Source organism: Clinocottus analis, unplaced genomic scaffold (genome assembly GCF_023055335.1).
Source record: "Clinocottus analis isolate CAN_PGR_092001 unplaced genomic scaffold, fCliAna1.0.p SCAF_26, whole genome shotgun sequence".
NCBI classification, from domain to species: domain Eukaryota; kingdom Metazoa; phylum Chordata; class Actinopteri; order Perciformes; family Cottidae; genus Clinocottus; species Clinocottus analis.
In genome coordinates, this window is record NW_027175998.1 from 125,237 (window position 1) to 148,459 (window position 23,223).

The 23,223-nt window shown below is 43.4% G+C and overlaps 1 protein-coding gene across 2 annotated transcripts; it reads left to right on the top strand.

Moving 5' to 3' along the window:
• Positions 1-776: 776 nt before the first annotated feature.
• patl1 (PAT1 homolog 1, processing body mRNA decay factor) lies at positions 777-23,223 on the top strand. Of its 2 annotated transcripts, XM_068591892.1 has the most exons (21): positions 777-838; positions 2,708-2,813; positions 3,980-4,027; positions 4,124-4,195; positions 4,560-4,823; positions 9,177-9,265; positions 9,630-9,710; positions 10,633-10,833; positions 12,688-12,789; positions 13,416-13,502; positions 14,463-14,680; positions 14,795-14,939; positions 16,184-16,301; positions 16,407-16,504; positions 17,092-17,151; positions 18,352-18,497; positions 18,680-18,839; positions 20,388-20,513; positions 21,995-22,086; positions 22,253-22,402; positions 22,817-23,223. In XM_068591892.1, the coding sequence occupies exons 1-21, from the start codon at positions 824-826 to the stop codon at positions 22,836-22,838; spliced, it is 2,400 nt and encodes a 799-aa protein (XP_068447993.1). In that variant the 5' UTR covers positions 777-823; the 3' UTR covers positions 22,839-23,223. The 2 variants fall into 2 exon arrangements, with proteins under 2 accessions (XP_068447993.1, XP_068447992.1); XM_068591891.1 differs by having other exon boundaries at positions 3,980-4,195.

Genomic DNA, 23,223 nt, shown 5'->3' on the forward strand with positions numbered 1-23,223 from the left:
CGTTTGTAGGCTCATTTGAACTGTGGTCAAACGAGCCCACGTACCCCGAGTGAGCCGCACGCGTGAAAATAAATGACGGTCTATTCCTGGTGTTACGGTATAGTGGTATACAGTGGCTTCAACTGAGCTCACTCGGCGGATGCTGGCTCACTTGACCGGTGCTCAGTGCTCAAACTGGACAATGATGGAGGAACCTGGAGGGGAGGATTGGCATTGGGAGAAATGGCACGCCTGATCTGAATCCGAGTGGTTCTTTGTTATTGGACTTCTGTGCTAGTCACACTGCATAGGGCAGTTCAGAAATGTACTGTGCTGTGTGTCTTGGACACTTGGCTGAGAAATGTCCCCGATCTTGTCTCAGAGCGAGTTTGGAAATGATTAGACTATATTGGATGAAATAAATAAAAAAATAAAAAATAATAATCAGAACCATGTATTACTATGTATGTTTTCAAATACAATGAATTTGTCCTCGCGGGAGTTGCATAACATTTAACATTTAACAATAAACAGAGAACGGAGAGCATGAATATTTACAACAACAACTGACGACGGTAATAGATGTTATAATAAATAATAAGATGATGTTGACTAGTTTCGTGTATTGCTCATCTTGTCTATGTAACTGTATTTTATAGGTCGCAACTGATTTCCAACAGTGGAACGAATCATTCACTAGACAACAGTCAGTCCCAGTGCCGTATCAAATGCGTGCTCGTTCACGTCGTTCAGCAACGCACGTTCAAGTGGCCGACGTCCCTTCTGCGTCATTTGCGCGCCGCTCGCTCCCGATGCACTTCTTTTCCCGAAAGCCCAAAGATAGATGTTCCGATTTCAAGTGAGTATACCCCAAGACAAATGTGCCCTTTTCCTGAAGATTATTTTAGATATGTTAGAGAGAACTGGTAGTAATTGTAGACTGCGTGGGATGTAGAGAGTGCATGTTGTCTTTTGTTTATGCGACTGCTAAATTCAATGCGGTTGGTGGCCTGCGAAGCAGCCCGCTTGCCTGGTGACATGAGCCAGAAGGAAGGTGAGCGCTACCTTCAGATGGTGACATGGATTATCTTATTGTTGAATAAATCGATGCCCATTATGAAAGGAACATGTTTGATGATTCTAAGCTGTGTCTAAACAGTCTTATATTAGTTAGTTATCCGCTGCAGTGCTAGTTTTCCATCGACGTGATCCTGCGTGATATAACATCAGCATTAGCATTGTGGCTAACGAGTTATTTTGCTAACGACACAGGGAGTCAGAAGGTCCTGAAGAAGACGTCCTGCGTTCCGTGTGTCCGTAGTATTTAAAATAAATAAAGAGGAGCTTCTCGCTGGTATAGTTAACATGCCTCCAGTCAGATGTTTTTCATACTGAAATCATGCTCGATCACTGATGACTTAGCCAACTAATGAAACGGTTATTAGGCTAGTTAATTAATTGGCAATGACGTAACGTTAGATGTAACTATATACGAAGTCACAGCTAAACAGCGTTCACATATAACTTACTACGTGCAGTTTGACGAGTGTAAAGTCAATCTGACTCAATTTTTACTTTGAAAATATTTTTAGCTCGATATTTGTTTTCCATAAGTTTAATGCTACTCAACATTTTTTTATTTAACATTTTATCACGTTAGCTAAGGCTATTTCGATGCTTGTATGCTTAATGACTGCATTAACATAACTTATTTTCATTGGCTCATGGTCACCAGCTGGGACTACAATCAAATCATCACTCTTATTACTGTGCAAATACTGTGAATGGTTATGTCTGCTATTTAAGTACAAATGTTCAAACATTTTTATAGTGTAATGTTGCCCTAGGAGCCCATGATCATTTACAGAAGTCATCTGATAAATATGGCATATTAGCTAGTATACATAATTCAATCCAGTTTATTTAGTATAGCCCAGAATTACAAATTTATCTCGGAGGGCTTTACAAGGTGTACACATAAAACATCTCTGTCCCGGGACCTCACATCGGATCAGGAAACACTCTACCCAAGAATTGATAGAAACTTTTCACAGGGAAAAAAAGGGGAGAGCAACAGAGGAGGATCCGTCTCCCCGTACTGACAGAAGCAATAGCTATCATGTGTACAGAATGACCAATGTAACAGAGTTACAGCACATTCAATGAATATGACAGAAATGATTCATACGGGTAGTAGGCATGGACCAAGATCCAGATAACCACGATTCAAGGAGATAAAGAAGAGGGGCATCAGCAGGGCCACCATGGCAGGAGGCAGGACAGGCCCCAGACACAGCCATCATCCATGGAAAATTAAGGCGAGGAAGCACAGAGGCTCCCGGGAAGAAGTGGAGTTAGTATTGTTCATTGTCCGTGGACCTTGTTATGCGTGCAGACATTTCTTTCTTGGACACTTAATCAAACTAAAAAGTGTTCGATCTAGCCTTATTTTTTTTCTTTGTGGTCATGTAGCATTAAGACTGCAAATAGGGTACCAACTCCTGCATTTTTGGCTCATCTCTTTCATCGGCTTCAATCCAAGATGTTTGCTTTTATAACATGTCTAAATTTCTTAAAATCAAATTGGTATAAGATTGAACACCAGACTTGGTTGGCAAAACTGTAAATTGAGCCAACTCTAATCTTCATCCTATCTTCTGTTAAACCCTGTTCCTTGTCCACATTATCATGCCCCACCTTCCTTTTACTCTGTTCCTTGTCTTTGCAGTCCCTGGATGAAGACTGTACGTTGGAGGAAGAAGACGAGGGACTGGTAGAAGAGGAAGATGAAATTGATCAGTTCAACGACGACACCTTCGGAGCTGGGGCCATCGGTGAGTTCTGCATACAATTTGAAATGCGTTTGTATAAATCACTATTAGGGCTGGGCAGATTAACGCGTTAACGCAAAATTAATCTGGCAATCCTTTAACAGTGTTAACTATTTGATCATGTGTTATCTGCATGTTGTTTTTTTTTGTTGTTTTTTTTTTGTATTGGGTGGTGCTTATCGCTTTAAACCTCTCCCAGACGGCGTAGTTCAGACCTGGGCGTCTTACGGCTCTCCCAGTCCGGCCTGCGTGAGGTCAATCAAACATAAAAAATATATAAATAAAATGCACGCTATAAATGCAAATACTGTGACACTGCTTTTACTTTAAAGACGATTTATATACAGACATGAAAAACGTTTTGGCGAAATTCGCCGTTTGAAACCAAAATAGGTGACTTACGTGAATTGTGTAGATTGAATGATTTTTTTTGGGGAGCGGGGGTGCATAGTAATATAATATTTTATGGTATATTTAAGATACCCAGGAGCTCTGTTGACTTAGCTAATATTAGCTACAGCTTCATGAATTGAGTCATTGAACACAGCAGGAGAGAACGCGATGTTAGCCAGCTAGCTAAAGCTCCGATGGAAAGTTATTAGCTAACGCTACCGTTTCTGAGGATGCACACAGGACGCGACTTTTAAAAGTACAGCTGCTTAAAAAACTCCTTGACAAAAACGTACCAAGCGTTTTTCCCAAAAACTCGATGGGCGTTTAAAAAAAAGAGTTTTTTTTTTTTAAAGAGCGTACGGCAAATACCTATCCGCGAATTGTGTCTGGTTGACGAGAGTTTTCCGTTGTACTTACGGCTGAGCAGGAATCAGTTGAAGCGTCTTCTGAGCAGTCGAGTTGTGTTTCGATCTAGAATTGTAAAGTGCTAGTAGATGTTTCACTTTCACACGTTCATGCATTCCATGCATTTTACTTATCCTTATTTTTATCCTTTTTATTTTTTGCTTTTTATTCCCTGCAGAATCAACTGTAAATATTCTATACTCCCAATTAAATATCCATGCTCCCTCCTTATTGCACTCCGTTTCATGTTTAGCATCAAATGTTTGTTGTTAAATGTTGTGTGTGTGTGTGTGTGTGCGTGTGTGTGTGGCACAGACGATTTATCGCCATATAACAAACAACCACTCTTTTTGGCTCCTCTTTTCTTCCAGATGATGACTGGCAGGAGGAACACAAACGCCTCGCCGGGCTCGAGAGAGGTGGGCTAGGAGCGGGGTTGGGAGGACGAGGAATGGGAGTAAAATTTCATCTAGGCGGAGCTGAGGACTCATCTTCCACCCATGTCCCTTCCTCAGCCGCCCATCTCCCCCTTCCATCTTCACTCCCTTCACTGAAATTCTCTTCGTCTTCCTCTGGACTGCCTACAGGTCAGTGTTTTAATTAGAGGAATACAGACTCAACTCAGGAATCCATCTTCAGTTATCTCAAAGACAACTGAAGATGGAGATTTTTAGGACTTGTGAAGTACTTAGTAGATTTTTTTAGAGGTTAAAATTGGCTTGGTAACAGGCCAAATTGATTGGATAACTGAATAGTAACTGAACAATAAAGTTGAATCTGAATAGAATTGCTGGCCACAGATCTTTCCCTGACTAATTGTTTACAGTCGACAGTAATACAATTACTGATGGTTTAATATACAATAGTTAAATATATCATATTAGCAAAAATATACCTGGGGGAAAAATAAATACACCCGTTGAAAAATCCAAACTAAAACTGTCTTTTCAGATGTTGAGGATCGAGGAGGGGGAGGTGACTTGGCTGAGTCCTTGGCGAGACTCATTCTGGAGGCTGACCCGGCCATCGCTGGGGTCGGAGCTGCTGAGAGACCGGGGCCATCCCCCGGCTCTTCACGTTCCAGTCTGTCTGCTATACAGGGCTTGGACCAACCCAGAGTCCTGCCCCAATCCTCCTCCATCCCTCATCCCACTCAACCACACCAGCATTCCCATCACCCCCAGCTCCAGCTGTCTCCTGGACCCTCGGTCTCAGGTGAGAATGAGTGCCATAATTAAGGTCGTTTGTTATAGCTGCGCCTCGCCTGGCATCCAGACGAGAGCAGGCAGCCACTGCAGGAGGCGTTTACAAAAAACTGCCATCAAGTCGGACAGTTTTCAGTCGACTTCAAAGTATACACAGGAAGTCACAGAAAAAATGACTTCCTGTTAGTTCCGTTATATATTTATGTAGAAATGTGTGTGTAGCTGCATCTTTTGTTCTTTTATGTCTGCCTATGTGTTGTATAAATACAATTTTGTACTATCAACCACACAATATATTTTTTAGATTAAACATTAGACATACTAGTTAACGTTGTATTGTTGCCTATTAAACTACACATAAAATAAGAATGTTCTACAACATGTGGTGTTTGCTGTCAGATCTAAGAGTCAATCAGCTCTCTGATGTGGCAATAGCCAGACGTTTCCCATCATGCACTGGGCTAGGCAGTCGGTGGAGAGCTGCTGCAGCACCTGGCTCTAAAATCGATGGCCGCTTTGCGCTTGTGAAAGTATCACTGACCACGTGTGCATGACGTCAGAGAAAGCCGGGAGCAAGTCGGACACAAATCTAACGTTGGGGGCGGCTGTAGCTCAGAGGAATGAGTGGTCGTCCCGTTACCACAAGGTAGCCGGCTCGATCCCCAGTGTCCCCACAGTTCACACGACGAAGTGTCTCTGAGCACGACACTTAACTCCTCACAGGGGATTAATAAAAGTGTATGTTATGTTTTATGTTATGTTTACCAGCAAGCATTGCTCGTCGATCGATGGCAGAGCCGTCTCATCTCGAACGAATCTATTGTTCTGTATTGGTGACTTCAGTTACCAATCAGATGAATCCATGTATTGTGTTACAGAGATGGTAGAAGTGAATGAAATGCTGCCCCCTATTTGTTTGGAGCATGTGGCCAAGTATTATACATTACACCAAATCTGCCAGATTTTTGTAGACGTCCAATTAGTGCTGATGGTAAATGTACACTGAAGAAATATAATCTCCATTGTGTGCTATATTGACAGACGGCAGATTTAGCAATTGTGACTGTGCCTACATATACCAGCAAAATGTATACAAAATACACGCTTAAAATGTCCATAAAACACCTAATCATCCATCCATCCATCCATTTTCCGCCGCTTATCCGGGGTCGGGTCGCGGTGGCAGCACACCCAGCAGACCGACCCAGGCTTCCCTCTCGACCGCAACATTTTCCAGCTCGTTCTGGGGGACCCCGAGACGTTCCCAGGCCAGCCGGGAGATATAATCCCTCCAGCGTGTCCTGGGTCTTCCCCGGGGCCTCTTCCCAGTTGGACGTGCCTGGAAAACCTCTAATGGGAGGCGTCCAGGAGGCATCCGAATTAGATGCCCGAACCACCTCAGCTGACTCCTTTCGATACGAAGGAGCAGCGGCTCGACTCCAAGCTCCCCCCTGATGTCCGAGCTCTTTACCCTATCTCTAAGGCTGAGCCCGGCCACCCTACAGAGGAAGCTCATTTCGGCCGCTTGTATCCGCGACCTCGTTCTTTCGGTCACGACCCAGAGTTCGTGACCATAGGTGAGGGTTGGAACGTAGACCGACCAGTAAATAGAGAGCTTCGCCTTCCGACTTAGCTCCCTCTTCACCAAGACGGACCGGTACAGCGCCTGTTTTACTGCTGCAGCCGCACCGATCCGCCTGTCGATCTCTCGCTCCACCTTACCCTCACTCGTGAACAAGACCCCGAGGTACTTGAACTCCTTCGCTTGGGGCAGGCATGTTGTCCCCACCTGAAGGGAGCAATCCACCGGTTTCCGGCAGAGAACCATGGCCTCGGATTTGGAGGCGCTAACCCTCATCCCTGCCGCTTCACACTCGGCTGCAAAACGCCCCAGCGAATGCTGGAGGTCACGTTCCGAGGAAGCAAACAGGACCACATCATCTGCAAACAGCAGAGAGGCGATCCCGAGGCCCCCGAACCGGATTTCCTCCGCCCCCCGGCTGCGCCTAGAAATCCTGTCCATGAAGGTCACAAACAGGACCGGTGATAAAGGGCAGCCCTGGCGGAGGCCAACACCCACCGGGAACGTGTCTGACTTAATACCGAGGATACGGACACAACTCCTACTGCAGGCGTATAGAGACCGAATAGCCCGTGCCAACGGATCCGGCACCCCGTACTCCTGCAGCACCCCCCACAGAACCCCCTGAGGGACCCGGTCGAAAGCCTTCTCCAAGTCCACAAAGCACATGTAGACTGGTTGGGCAAACTCCCAAGACCCCTCCAGTAGTCCCGCAAGGGTAAAGAGCTGGTCCACTGTTCCACGACCGGGACGGAATCCGCACTGCTCCTCTTGAATCCGAGGTTCGACAAGCGGTCGGAGTCTCCTTTCCAGCACCCTGGCATAAGCTTTTCCCGGGAGGCTGAGTAGTGTGATACCACGATAGTTCGAGCACACTCTCCGGTCCCCCTTCTTGAAAATGGGAACCACCACCCCGGTCTGCCAGTCCATGGGCACTGTTCCCGACCCCCATGCGACACTGAAAAGGCGTGTCAGCCAAGACAGCCCAGCAATGTCCAGCGCTTTCAGCATCTCAGGGTGGATTTCATCCACCCCCGGCGCCTTGCCACCAAGAAGCTCTTTAACTACCTTAGTGACCTCTGCCAGGGATATGGGTGCACCCACCCCAAGGTCTTCAGGCACTGCCCCCTCCCCAGGGGACATGTTGGCCGGGTTTAGGAGTTCCTCAAAGTGCTCTTTCCACCGTCCGACGATGTCCCCAGTCCGAGTCAGCAGTTCCCCTCCCCCGCTGAGAACAGCCTGGGGTAGGCCCTGCTTTCCCTTTCTGATCCGCCGGATGGTTTGCCAGAACCTCTTTGAGGCCAACCGAAAGTCCTTCTCCATGGCCTCCCCGAACTCTTCCCATGACCGAGTTTTAGCATCCGCTACCGCCGCAGCTGCAGCCCTCTTGGCCTGCCGGTACCCATCAGCTGCTTCAGGAGACCCCTGGGCCAACCAGGCCCGAAAGGCCTCCTTCTTCAACTTGACGGCTTCCCTCACCCCCGGTGTCCACCACCGGGTTCTCGGGTTACCGCCGCGACAGGCACCGACGACCTTCCGACCACAACTCTTGACAGCAGCTTCCACAATAGAGGCTTTGAACAAGGTCCACCCGGATTCCATGTCCCCAACCTCCCTCAGGATGCGTGAAAAGTTCTTCCGGAGGTGGGAGTTGAAGACCTTCCGGACAGGATCCTCAGCTAGACGTTCCCAGTTCACCCTCACAACACGTTTGGGCTTGCCAGGTCTTTCCAGCCGCCTCCCTCGCCATCTGATCCAACTCACCACCAGGTGGTGATCAGTTGACAGCTCTGCTCCTCTCTTTACCCGAGTGTCCAAGACATACGGCCGCAGGTCAGATGATACGATTACAAAGTCGATCATTGATCTTTGGCCTAAGGTGTTCTGGTACCAAGTACACTTATGAACCACCTTATGCTCAAACATGGTGTTTGTGATGGCCAAACCGTGGCTAGCACAGAAGTCCAACAACAGAACACCGTTCGGGTTCAGATCGGGCAAGCCGTTCCTCCCAATCACCCCCCGCCAAGTTTCACTGTCATTACCCACGTGACCGTTGAAGTCTCCCAGGAGAACTATAGAGTCGGCAGGAGGCGCCCTCTCCAGGACCCCTCCAACCGACTCCAAGAAGGCCGGATACTCCGAGCTGCTGTTCGGTGCATAAGCACAAACAACAGTCAGAGCCTTACTCCCCGCAACCCGAAGGCGCAGGGAGGCGACCCTCTCGTTCACCGGAAAAAACTCCAACATAGCGGCGCTCAGCCGGGGACTCGTGAGTATCCCCACACCCGCCCGGCGCCTCTCACCCTGGGCAACTCCAGAAAAGGACAAAGTCCAACCCTTCTCCAGGAGCTTGGTTCCAGAGCCCTTGCTGTGCGTGGAGGTGACCCCAACTATATCTAGCTGGTACCGTTCCACCTCCTGCACCAGCTCCGGCTCTTTCCCCGCTAGCGAGGTGACGTTGCACGTCCCTAGAGCTAGTCCATGCTGCCGGCGATCGGCTCGCCCAGGTCTTCTGCCTGGTCTGCCGCCCGGTCTGCACCTAATCATATATCTTCTGAATTCAACTTTCTCAACGTTTACCTTGAGATTTGTCTGTATGATTGTCTCCATAGTGAGACAGAGACTGTGTAATATATTGAATGTAAATGTATTATAAGTGTCTTGGAATTGTTCTGTGTGTACCTGCCGAGGGAGATTAATGTTTTTTGTGAATGGTTCTTCTTTAATTAAGACTTATACAAATAATAAAATCTGCTGTGTTCTGCTGTACTCCTCCAGGCCTTCCTTCCGGCCCTCCTCTCTCGTCAATGCTCAGCTACCAACAGCAGCAGCACTTACTGCGCAGAGGGACTGCTCCTATGGCCCAGGTTAGTTTTTAACTGACCACTGGTACTAGTCTGTAAACCAGTATTCTTTTTAAGTCGACCAGTTTGTAAAAATGCAATCACCTCCATAATTATTAAATGTCGGATTATGCTGTGGGAGAAGAACCTGCTTCATTTGAGTTGTGCATTCATTATCATGCTTTATAAATAAAGCATTATTATAAAGATATTAATGGAGGATGGATTCATGGTTTATATTTCCACAATTTACTAATTTACAGCTTCTTATCTGGATTTGAGTTAAAGCTGTGAACTATATTTTGGGTAACTGGATGTTTGCAGTAACATTTATTTAAACTTTGTGTAAAATATTTTATCTTGAAAAAATAATTTCTCTCATCTCTAGATGAACTCTCACAGTATTTGGGAGAACAGTATGGGTTTTGGGCCAGTCAGTGTCACCCCTGGACTTGTGACACACATGGAGGTGAGGGCCACTCACTCTTCTACAAAATAATGAGCATCTATGTGTAGTAGAGCAGAACTAAAAACATAGATTCAGATAAACCTCATAGAACATTTAGCCTTTATTTTGCGTTAACATATCATCTCTATTGGTAAGTAGATTGTACTTAAATAGTGCTTTTCTAGTCTTTGTACTGCTCAAAGTGCTTTAACACTGTGTCATCATTCACTCATTCATACACTGACAGCAAGGGCTACCACGCAAGGTGCCACCTGCTCTTCATGACTATCGCAACAATCATACCCATTCATACACTGAAGGCACCGCTCTGGGAGAACTTTGGGATTAAGTGTCTTGCCCAAGGACACATCAACATTGAGAAGCAGAGCCGGGGATCGAACCACTGATACTCTGATTAAAGAATAACCTTGTTCTACCACTCACCCAAAAATTGGCAAAAAAATGTTAACCCCCTCTGCATTGTTAAATTATTGCGTAATGGCCACCATCTAAATCCATCGACATATAATTGTATAATAATTTTATGATGGCAGACCCATAAACTTGTAGCAGGCACGTGTTTTGACATCAAATTGTGTTGGTAGAAGTTGTTACTTAGTTGTCTGTTGTTTTTTTGAGACACCTAATTATATGATAAAAAAATATTGCCGAACAAGAGACATGAGATGATTGTTGTTGTTTTTTTGCTGTGTCAGCAATGAGTTTATGATTTAATTTGTTTGAGAACAGTGGCAAGTGGCCTCCAAAAGCCCAATAAATGCCCATAACCAATTAAATCTTTTTCAGAATAGTTTCAATAACATGTTTTATTGACTGTATACAAAAATATTTATCTGAATTCTATAGAGTAGGCTCAATGTGGAAATAGCTCAACCAAGCTGTTGAGTTTGTTTTTTTTATTTACCACTTTTGTTCCTCTCAGGATAATCCTCTGATGTCTATAATCAAGGAGGTGGGCCTTCCACAACGACCTCATCAAGGTAGGAATGATGAAGGACGAGATTTGTCAGAGAGGGTACCACCTCCACGCTCTTCTTCCCCTGTGATTGGCTCTCCTCCGGTGAGGGCAGTGCCTATTGGAACCCCGCCCAAACAGCCAATGAGCCATGCTCTAAACCATCAGGTGAATAACAGATGACCGTTGTTCTCATTCTTTTACTGATATTCTTCCTATATAATTTCCCTCTTTTAACCCTCTGGACCCTAAGGTCATTTTCTCTATTTTACATGATTTCTTAAATTCACCTTTTTAAAGACAAATGTGATACATACCCATGTGTTAGATCTAAAATTGCACAACAAACTCAGCTCTCTATATAATAAGGCACCATTTCCGGAAGGCAAAGGTGTAAAGAGAAAATATGACTAAAACTGAAAAATGTAATCTCGATTTTGGAAATTCTTCATATCTCTTGTGAAACCATAAAGTTACTCAGGTGATCGAATGGTTTTGGTGCTAGAAATTGGTTTACGAAAGGTCTTAGGTTCACAAAAGCAGTGACATATGTGAATACATTTGTAGATACATCTAAACAAATGTCCAAATACCAAATTTTGTATTATTGTTTTGTGAGTAGAAATGTTGTCTGTCACAACTTCCATCAAAAAGAGAGAGGGACTGAGATAAAATGGGACTGAGAAATGACTTCATACTACAGACCAAGCTTCATGGGATGTGTGCAAATGAAAAATGAATATGTACTAAATATTTGAGTCAAAATATGTACTATAAAAAAACTATTTTCTATGTTTCCACAATGTAAATGTTTTTAGAACAGGAACAGCACATGTCCTCTGTATACTATGTACTGTTTACCAGCACAACATCCCGTGTGGCCTCAAGCAGAGCTCAGCTGTTCCCAGCTGTGGCCAGTGTTGATTTTTTAGTACATGCAAGAAAAACACAGTTTTTTTTTCTTAGGTGGTAGTGTGTTGTCTATCCGAATTAAAAACCAGTGGATCTTTGCAGCATTGGTGGGTAAGTCTTTAGGGATTTCCTGAGTTTTCATTGGTAGTTTCACACAAAATGTCGACGAACACCTAAATTGACAAATCACATTTAAAGGCGAAGCTGCACACATACCACCAGCTCTGTCGGCTCCTGTTAGGCACGTAAGACCACATGGAGGAGGGGGCCGGAAACTCCAGAGTCTCGTGGATCTAACAGTAGCGGATTCGCTTTTCTGCACTATTTTTCGAGGAGATGTGTATATTTAAAAAACGTAAACACTGAAAATATGCAGCCCCGCGGAGTTCGAGTTGAGAGGGTTAACAAGTTCCACATTTGATTCCGAATGAACACTAAAAGCCTTGTCTCAAAAACCGTTATTGTCGCTGTTTGTCAATCTAGAAGGCTATTTTTCTTTGTTGAAGACAAAGGTTTTAACGCTTCCGACTTGGCCGACGCGGATCCGTGTTTTGACAGTGTTTACGTTTTTTAAATATTCATATCTTCGTGAAAAAAAGAATCCGCTGTTCCTATTTTCCACCTCTCTCCTCTGTGTTATTACGTGCCTGTAACAGGAGCTCACACTCTGTGGAGTCTGTGTCAAGCTCTGCCTTTCAATGTGATTTGTCAATTTAGGTGTCTGTCGACATTTTGTGTGAAACACTCAGAGAACCCTAAGCACCTACCTACCCACCTATGCTGAAAAAAGACACTGACTTTTACTTAGACAGCACACTACCCACCTAAAAAAACAGTGTCTTCTTGCAGTGTACTGCAGAACAACACTTGCCACGGACAGACAGCACCTCTGCTCTGTTTCAATCAGCTGTTCAGTTTTACTTACACACATACATGTACATATGAACTAAAGAAAAACAAAGTGATCTGGCATTATGTTGCTGTTTCTGCTGTTAGCCACATCTTAGTGTGTTTGGCAGTCTCATTAGTTGTAGTACTTTGCGTGCTGTGTCATTTTGTTTATATTTAACATGTAGTCGACTTTGTCTCTGTTAACCCTGTCCTGTATAGATCCACCATCCCACAGCTGTTCATGTGAGAGCACCGGTTCAGCACAGATACCCTCCTCCTTTCCCTGAGCGTGTGTCACCCAACACTCTCCTCAATATAGCTGTGAGTGTTTTTTTCCTCTCCTCCATCCTCCCCTCGATTTGTCAGCTTTGTTGATTCAAATATTCCTTAAAGTGAAATGGCACAACGCCTCTCAATAAATGTATGTGTCTGTGATTTCATTCGTGAACAGCTTGAACATTGGGTCTGAAAACTAAGGATGAGATTTTTTTCCCCTGATCAATAGCCAAGCCTCGTTAACCAATTTTGCTTTTAATCTTGGGAAAAGGTAATATTATTGGCCTTTTCAATGGAAGGGTTATGTGCCAAGGCTGAGACCAGTAATGTTCCAACTGTTGCCTGGTAACTGGTCACAGCCAAGAATTATCTAACCTCCGCTTAAAACAACATTTGTCATTTTTGCACTCTGATTTTAAGATTAAACAATATTGGCATGCTATGTTAATTTGTGAGCTTCAGGGTGCTGGTACTATTCTGCTAGGCAATGTTAGCCAGATGCGGTGGTAGCTTCATATTTGTGGTACGGACATGAACATGTTATTGATCTTCACATTTAACTCTTGTTAAGTAAACAAATAAGCATTCCTTTAAAAATGGATTAGACGAGAGACAAACCAATTACCATTTTCATTATTCATGGATAAGAAGTGTATATGTGTTTTGTTCAGAACTCGCCACTGTGTCGCAGTCCGTTCCCTCCTGGAGTTGGTACGGTCCTGTCTCAGATTCAACGGGCCCAGCTGCTCAACTCTCAGGTTGGTATCATAGACATTCTTTTTAGGTTGCTGCATATAAATCCTCCATCCATCCATCCATTTTCAGCCGCAGGGTCGCGGTGAGCCTCAGCTGAGTCCTTTCGACAGGAAGGAGTAACTGCAAGTTCCCTCCTTAGCTACATGTTTGCTGCGGGCTTGCCGGTCTGTGTGACCATCTGACCGATACAGCGCTGACTACAGCACAGAAGTTCAACAACAAAACACCGTTCAGGTTCTGATCGGGCAGGCCGTTCCTTCCAATCACCCCCCGCCAGGTTTCTCTGTCATTGCCCGGGTGAGCGAAGTCTCTCAGGAGTTGAAGTCTCCCAGGAGAACTTTGGAGTCGATGGGCGGTGCCCTTTCCAGGACCCTTCTCACCGACTCCAAGAAGGCCGGATACTCTGAACTGCTGTTCGGTGCATAAGCACAAACAATAGTCAGAGCTTTACTCCCCGCAGCCCGTAGGCGCAGGGAGGTGACCCTCTCAGGGGTCAGCTCAGCCAGGGGCTCTTGAGTATCCCCACTCCCGTCCGGCGCCTCTAACCCTGGGCAATCCCAGAAAAGGACAAAGTCCAACCCATCTCCAGGAGCTTGTTTCCAGAGCCCCTGCAGTGCATGGAGGTGAGCCCAACTATATCTACCTGGTACCGCTCCACCTCCTGCACTAGCTCCAGCTCTTTCCCCGCTAGTGAGGTGACGTACAACGTCCATAGATCTAGTACATGCTGCCGCCGATCAGCACACCCAGACTTCCCGTCTGGCCTGCCGCTCTGGCTTTATAGCACCCGACCCCGACGGTCGTCCCTTGGTGTGGTGAGTCCACAAGGTGGCCGCGGCACCATGATATTCATTCGGGCTGAGCCCGACCGGGCCCCATGGACAAAAGCCCGGCCACTAGATGCTCGACGACGATCACATGAATCATTCTCTCACACTGAGTAATTGTCTGTCTCTCCCTAGGTGGTTGGTTTTCCTCGTGGTGGATCAGCGCCTCCTTTGTTACCGGGTGGTGGTGGTTTCAGGCCATTCTTCGGGGGGCCCCCTCCTCCACTTGGTCACAGAATGGGACCTCCCCCTCATGGGCACCTCACCCACACGCCACCTATCCGACACAACACCACCCACCTCCACCCCCAGCACCGCCGCATGCTCACCCAGCGCATGCAGAACCGGGGAGGGTAAGCAAATGGTTAAGATCAAACTCGGAACAGAGAATGGCACCTGCTGTTTCCAGTTACATTCCAACAGCAAGTGAGATGTCCATTTCATCTTGTCTCTTTGTCTCCTTTTAGGGACCGTGGCAGGACTGGAGGGGACCGGCGAAGCAGGGACCCCTACAGTAACCTTATGACTCAGAAAGAGAAGGAATGGGTAACCAAGATCCAGATGATGCAGCTGCAAAGTACTGACCCTTATCTGGATGACTACTACTATCAGGTTGGTTTTTAAAGGCTGTAGTTACCCTGTTATTTGCATTCATGTTGGAATCTTAAAATATTGAACCTTTTTAATTTTGAGTGACAAAAGTATTAGTTTGCTGCTTGAGTGTTTTTAGCTCCTTTTTTTTTCGATGTTACTATGGTAGACTGAAGTATTATAACAAGTATTTCATAAGTGTCTCAGGCTTGTTTAGACAATTACATTTATACAAAGAGTCTTCATACAAAGTTTATACAAAGAGTCAATATTTGCAGTGTTGACCTTTTTTTTTTTTCAAGACCTCTGGAATTTTCCCTAGCAAGCTGCCAATTAACTTCTGGGCCACATCTGGACTGATGTCAGCCCATTCTTGCATAATCAATGCTTGGAGTCAGTTTGTTTGTCCACCTGCCTCTTGAGAATTGACAACAAGTTCTCAATGGCATTTAGATCTGGGGAGTTTCCCAGCCATGGACCTAACATGTCAATGTTTTGTTCCCCGAGTCACTTAGTTATCACTTTTGCCTCATGGCAAGCTACTCCATCATGCTGCTGGAAAAGGCTTTGTTATTCACCAAACGGATCCTGGATGCTCTCAGTTTTGGTAGCCTTCTGTATTAATGGCTATGTTCTTCGGCAAAATTGTGAGTGAGCCCACGTCCTTGGTTGAGAAGCAAGCCCACTTTCTTGGTTGAGAAGCAACCCCACACAAACAAAAGGTCTCATGATGCTTAAATGTCGGCATGACACTCAACTGATGGTAGCGCTCACCTTTTCTTCTCCGGACAAGCTTTTTTCCGGAAGCCTCAAACAATTGTAAAGGGGATTCAGAGAGAATTACTTAACCCCAGTCCTCAGCAGTCCAATCCCTGTACCTTTTGCAGAATATCAGTCTGTCCCGGATATTTTTCTTTGAGAAAGGTGGCTTCTTTGGTGCCCTTCTTGACACCAGGCCATCCTCAAAGTCCTTGCCTCACTGTGCTTGCCTGCGGTCATTCCTGAGCAAGCGCTGCACTGGTGGTGCCCCCATCTCGCAGCTGAATCTGCTTTGAGACGGTCCTGAAGCAATTATGACTGCACATGTTTCCTTGCAGGCAACCATGGAGGCAACCTATCTCTCTATCTATAGATATCTACAGATATAGATATCGATATCTATAGATATCGATATCTATATCTATAGATAGATCTAGCTATCGATCATAAAATCTAGAGAGAGTTCAGAATCACTGAAACTTGTGATGCATGTTTTGCACATGTAGAACTACTATGAAAAGATGGAGAGACGTCAGGAACGAGAGAGAGACAGCAGCAAGAAGGAACACACCACCAAACTGATCACTCCACAGGTCGCCAAGGTTGAACACACTTACAGACCAGGTAAATGCCAACAGAACATACCAGAGAATTACCTGCACTCCATAGTACGTGATCACGCGCATGATGCTAGAAACCTCTACTGAATGCTTATGTGTTTGGCAACAGTTCAGTTTGCAGGCTCACTGGGTAAGCTGACTGTCTCCAGCGTCAACAACCCTCGCAAGATGATTGATGCTGTGGTGACAACCCGCACAGATGACGAGGTCTGTTTGCATGTTTCATTGTGTGTTTTTGTGAACACAATGTTCTCTTTTTTTGTAAAACATCGATTCAAGAGCAATATTTTCTGAAGTTGCAGTAGAGGTACAGTGTAGAACAAATTCAGTGTTTATTACCGTGAGGCAGCTTCAGGAAGTGTTCAGTTGTAGCCATAAACCATGATGTCATCGGAGCGAGCAGCGCGTTCTCAGTCCTACGACCGAAGTCACGGTTTGCATCTCCTTTTCTCATCAGTGCTTATTTTGTTCTGCACAACTATTGTTAAGTGTGAGAACAGACTACAACGAAACTAAGGGAACGAGTGTTTGTCTTTCTTTGGACCGATACCTACTCAAACAGCTTGATTGGTTATTAGTGACCCTCTGTTGAATACTGCTTTTAAACATTATTTGCTAGAATGTTAGTTCCATTTTAAGTTTTTAGCAATTTGTTGATTTAAAACATGTCATACATAAATTGTAATTCCTGTCCATTTTTAAGATTTTTTACCAAGTTACTTGTGTATGATTCATTATTTTATTCATAAATAACAATGCAATTGCATGTTTAAGTCCTATCTTTCTTTTTCCAGGAGAAAAGAGAGAAACAGGTTTGGAACAAGAGGCGACAAATCCTCTACACTGTGGAGAAGGTAGGGTGTGGACGGCTGTACATGTTGACCTCATGTTCAAACTGCAGGAAACACTTCTTGGGCCTCATTACAGAAACAATTTCCTGCCAGTCTAACTATATCCATTAATCCAATACTAAGGGTGCAACAAATCATAAATCTCACGGTACAGATCGTGTCACAGAGCGGATCAGCACTAAGGTAAAAGGGAGAAAATATAACTTTTAGATATCCCTGATCAAGTTTTTTGTTTGCCGCCAATACTAATTGCCATACAGTACTGGCAGATATAGATCCTTTTGTTGCTTGATTATACAGTTGGTCCACAAAGATCCAGACTATTTTTTTTACTTCAATTTGTTTGCCACTCTCAAAAATCATTTCAATCGCTCTGAAGTCTGTAGATCGTCAAAGTGTTTTTTTAATTATTTTTTTAAAAGAGAGTTGTGTTTGGCTTTCAGTTGTACTTTCGGCTGAGCAGGAGTCATTTCTAAAGCTCTTTTACATTTGTCACTTTTACACGTTCATGCATTCCGTGCATTTTACTTCTCCTTATTTTTATTCTTTTATTTTTTGCTATTTATTCCCTCCAGAATCAACTGGAAATATTCAACTGAACGGAACCTTTGTTCTTTTTTTCGTCAATTTAAACACAGATTGGTTGATTTCAACATTATCCAAGATTGTCAACTAGAAAAGCATAAATGCAGATGTCCTGATCACATATTTTACCGAATAGTGATTGTTAGTAAAACTTTATTTCACACTGTGGTGGTTAATGCTAAACTGTGTATTTAATTTGCGATTTACACTTGTGCTGAACTGTGAACGGGAGATCCGTACATCAACAGCGGTCCATGACACCTCTAATTAATACATGGTCTGAAAAATTCATCATATGGTTTGAGTAGCCTTAAAATCGTTATATTTTGTTCATGTTGCTTCTCATCTTTATTGTCATTGCAAGACAAACCTAACAGTGGTGCAGCAATGGCAGTTATTTTGAATTTAGGTTCATGCTATGCAACTTGAGGATTCCTCACTTAGATAATCTTTAATAAATTAGTACAATTCTATAATAACCTAAATCTCCCCTAAATGCTGTTAGGAAACATGTTTTTGTATTACTAAAAATCCTAAATTTCAGAAAGATAAGACGGGATGCCCCTTGATCCTAAATCCATTTGTGTGACACCCTTTTGTGTCCTTTCTGTCCACCAGATGTACAGTATGCTGTTGGAGGTTCAAGACTTTGAGAAACGTTTTGTCCAGGCGCCAGAGGAGGACAGGGAGGCTCTTCTAGAGCAGCATAAAACCAACACCATGCAGCTGTGCAACTCTCTTCGAGAGAAGGAGTGGGATGACAGGTTAGAGGGAGGGATCAATAAAATGGATAAATAGGACTGCCTTAACTACAAGAGCATCCTTGTTCTTATTCAGTATATCTTGCAACTGTTTAAAAAACGCATGTAGGTAGCAGTGTATTGTTTTTAAAAGGTGCAATATAAATGAAATGGCTATACATTATTTTTCTCTTTCTCTTGATAAGAGTGAGTGATGAGCAGTGTGTGATGATCATGTCAGTGAGGAAGGGCAAGCGGCTCATCTCCAGGCTCCTCCCCTTCCTTCCCTCACCCCAGGCTGCCGCCATTGTCATGGCGATTTCCCGCAACCTTCCTGCCCTGGCCAAGAAGGACAAGCAGGACCAGGTAACTGGTGTAACATTATTGTCACACACAAATCCAGACCAGTTTCAGTGAAAAGGCAGGTACTAACAGGCTCTTTGCTTATCGGTTTTTCTACATCTATTTATTCTCAATATGTAGGAGGTGTTGACACACAGCAGTGTCTATGTTTGTCTCTAAAATACATAAATACGCAGTGCTTCTATTTCAAAATTGTTCACAATTGTCGTGCTTACATTTCTGACCGGTATTGAGATTTAAATTATAATTTATTCCTCTAAATTTTACTCCAGACCTGTTTTTTTGTTTTTTTTGTTCACTAGATACATTTCATTCCAGGCAAAACCAAAGTTCTGATTAAATAAGGCCGGGCTTCTGTTGAGGTCCCGAATCAGTTGAATTAGTTTTTTTTAAATTTGTTATTAATTAGTTACAGCTGTTCGACATTGGTTAAACTTTCACCTTTTAAGACCCCATTTTACACTCAGGTTATTCTTAAAATCCATTCAACATGTTTTTGGGAATTTGAAATTGCATATTTAAAATTATAAATTTTTATATATCAAGGATTGATGGGTCATCTTGATTTGAATAGAATCATGAAGAAATGTAATTACAGCATACAGCACTAAAATATAAAGTATTTTAAAAATATATTAACTGTTTTGATTCAGTGTTCATTCAGTGTTCAGATGATCCTGCTGCTCCTTCTCTCATGATTACATTTCATTTAGCTGGCGCTTTTATCCAAAGTGACTTACATTTATGCTCTATACACCGTAGACACAGCAACGGAGAGCAATTCAGGTTTAAGTGTCTTGCTCAATGACGCAACGACAGGGACTAGCGGGTTTGGGGCTCGAACCACCGATTCTCTGATTGAAAGTTGGACATGCTACTAGGGCTGCAACAACGAATCGATTAAAAATCAATAACATATCTGTGTGTGTCTGTGAGTGTGCATGTCTGTGACTGTAGAGAACAAGTTCTGACGTTCAAACCTGTTAAGTTTTCTGATTTGTATTTTTTTAATAAATTCTTTATTGTTAAGATGTTTTGCACTGTGAATTTGCACGGTCCATTCTGTTTTTGTAATAAAAAGTTGCAAATTAATGCTTTTAATTCAATTTTTTTTAACCGATTAATCGACAAAAATAATCGACCGATTAATCGATTATTAAAATAATCGTTAGTTGCAGCCTTACATGCCACCCACTGAGCCACAGTCATCCTTTCACCATGATCATGGTCACTAACAGCCTAAACAAAGGGCACTTTCATTAAATGCACGCAGTTGAGACTTTCAGGTAAGCCAGCATGCAGCCATTTTAAAACTCAGATGAAATTGAACAAATTAATTGTACCTGCACTGTAAGGTTTAATCTATTAAGTGCATCTATAAAGATGGCAATGTTCCACAGTTACACAGGTATTCAATGTTTGTCTTGTTCTGCAAATTCTTATACTATCACTAAAACATGTTTCATACACGATGGAGTAAACACTGACATGCTCAGAACTTCCTGCTACCAGCAGCTGCCTTTCATCTTCAGTCTCTGCTTTCCCGTTTAGGTGCTGTGCTGGTTAGTGGAGCCGGTTTCCGCAGTGATCCAGTCATTGTCAAGCTCCACCCTTACAGACTTGCTCCAGGAGCTTCAGGGCAGTGAGGGCCAACTGGCTACGGTGCTGCACAACAAGGTACACACACAACACACAGCAGTATGATGTAAAACAATTAATTAATTAACTTTGGCACGTAGATCAGAGAAAGTTGATCCTGTGGTCAAACTGGTTAGTAGTGTTCTCGCTTCAACATCAAACCAACTGACTACTCATTTTAACAGTTGGAGCTTCACGTGACTGTAGTTAAACAAACTGTGTGCCATTAGGAGACTACTGACAAGTTGCCTATTGTAAATGTTTTCCTCCATGCCGCCATATTGTTTTCCAGACACTTATTAAACACGATCAACTGGTGCACAAGGTGACATGTTTCTTTTTTACCACTGTAGTTTTATTTTGTGTGAATTCCACATTCACTATCCTGCTGCGGTGTATATATCACTAATAAGCCACTTGTGTGTTATTCAGCCCAGCAATTACATAATTTACCATTTGAGTAGCATTTGCTAAAAACTAAAGTGACCAGCTGTTATAGGTTGTGTTTTTTTAAATAAATAAAAATTGGTATTTGTTGATGGTAAGAAAATGGAGAACAAGATTCGGCTTTGACTATTGTCGAAAGTCAGAAATTTCCAGTTGAAACTTCTACCTGATCCATTGTTGCAAAATAGAAAGAGCTAGGACAACAAGCCTGCTAAGATCAGGTGCTGAGGATATTAATCGGTAAGGCAACAAAGTCATCAAAGATAACCTGGAGGGGCTTGGAGCGTCACAGTGGAGAGCGGAGTACCTGTCCATGGGATCACTTTAAGCTGAACACTCAAAAGAGTTGGATCTTTTATAGAAGAGTGGCCAGAAAAAAGCCAATAACTAAAGAAAAAAAAAGAGAAAATATGTTTGGAGTCACCCACATTTGCCTTTTGGCAAACTCCGAACACCTTTTCTTGACGTGACACTTAGTGAAATAAAGTCCATCTGTGTCCAATTGATTTGCCTCTGACGGTACTGGTAGCACTAGATCTTATTTTAGGGGTGTCATACATAGTAAACGGGGTGAATAAATATGCACACGCCACTCAGCTTTTCTAAATTGATGAAGTAAAAAAAAAAGAAAAGTGCTTTTAAACAATTTTCTGTAGGTCTAAAACATCAAATCCAGATAGAAATCAATTTTCCTTACAGGTTGCAATACCACAAAATTGTAAAAGCTTTTTTGGTGATCTCAGGACATTCTTGTCTTGATTTTAATCCACAGCACAGAGTTGAAATGGACTTGTGAATTTCATTTTCGGGGTAACTTTCACGTACCCTCTTGACATTTGTCAAGAGATTACGTCTGAGGTTACGCATAGACTGACATATCCGCTCATTTTTCAAAATAAAACATTTTTTCGACCTTGATTTATTTTATTTTTTCATTCATTCTTTCTCTGAAGTGGGGGTACCGGGCTGCAGTCCGGTGGTTGGGGATCGCTGATGTTAGATGATCAAGAGGGCAAATATCAAATATCAAGTAAACACCAAACATACACATACTGTTTTTTGTTTCTGTCTAGTTCGGTGTGACACTGCTGTACCTGATCCTGAGTGAAGGAGAGAGGATGCAGAGCTCTGATCCCAACTGTCAACTCATGGATGACAATCGATGGTAAGCTTTTGGCGTGTCAGTAATGTTGATCCTAAAATGGTTCTGTTCCCTGAGACAATATGCTGCCATCAGTTATTAGTTGTTTTTTCAGGTCTTCTCCTCTTCACACTTTGTACTCTGTCGCTCTCTATCTCTCCCCTCCACCCACTTCTACTGAACCGTTCAGGACTGAGTTGGTGTTTTCAGTGACGAGGGAGTTGCTCAGCGTCCCCAACTCATCCCTCTCCCCTCCCCTCTTCACGCCTCCCAACCTGCTCTCCCTCTTCTCACGCTACGTCGATCGACAGAGGCTGGAGCTGTTGCAGGACAAGCTACAGTGAGTTTCATCAACGCACACAAAGTGTCATTTTGCTTTTTAATAAGTTGCAGCATTCAATTCCATTTATTTGATATAGCCCATAAATACAAAATTTGCAGCACATTCAATGAATATAATCTAATGAGTAGGCATGGACCATGATCGAAATAACCACGATCCATGACAGCAGAAGGATGTAAAGAGCAGGGGCATCAGCAGGGCCATGGCAGAAGGCAGGACTTGTTAATTAAATTAAATAATTTGTATGTGCTTTTATTTAGTACATTTGTTATTTAGTTATTTACTGGTCACAGATCATGTCAAAGCAATCTGCTACTTGAATTAACATGTTATTTTACTGTTGCAGTAAGCAATGTGCACATGTATGAATATGAAAATAAATACTAATAGTTTGTTCTTTTCCCCTCACAGGATCACTTCTTTGTCCAGTTAGGAGTTAAAACCGATATCAACACAACCCCCTCCTCACAGACCTGCAGACCTTTCTTCTTTTTTGTGTGTGTGCTTGTGCGTGTGTGTGTATGTGTGTGTGCACGAGAGAGTTTGTGCGCATGTGCTCTTGAGATGAATCCCTTGTGGATTGAATTTTAATACAGCAGAATTTCTTGTAACTTGTGTGTGTGTGTGTGTGTGTGTGTGTGTGTGTGTGTGTGTGTGTGTGTGTGTGTGTGTGTGTGTGTGTGTGTGTGTGTGTGTGTGTGTGGGAGAGACAGACAGACAGACAGTGAGACAACTATAATGAAATCTGCATTTTTAAATATCTTGTTTACGATTATGCCTGTGATGAACCTTCAAATTAAAAAGTATTTCTATTTGTA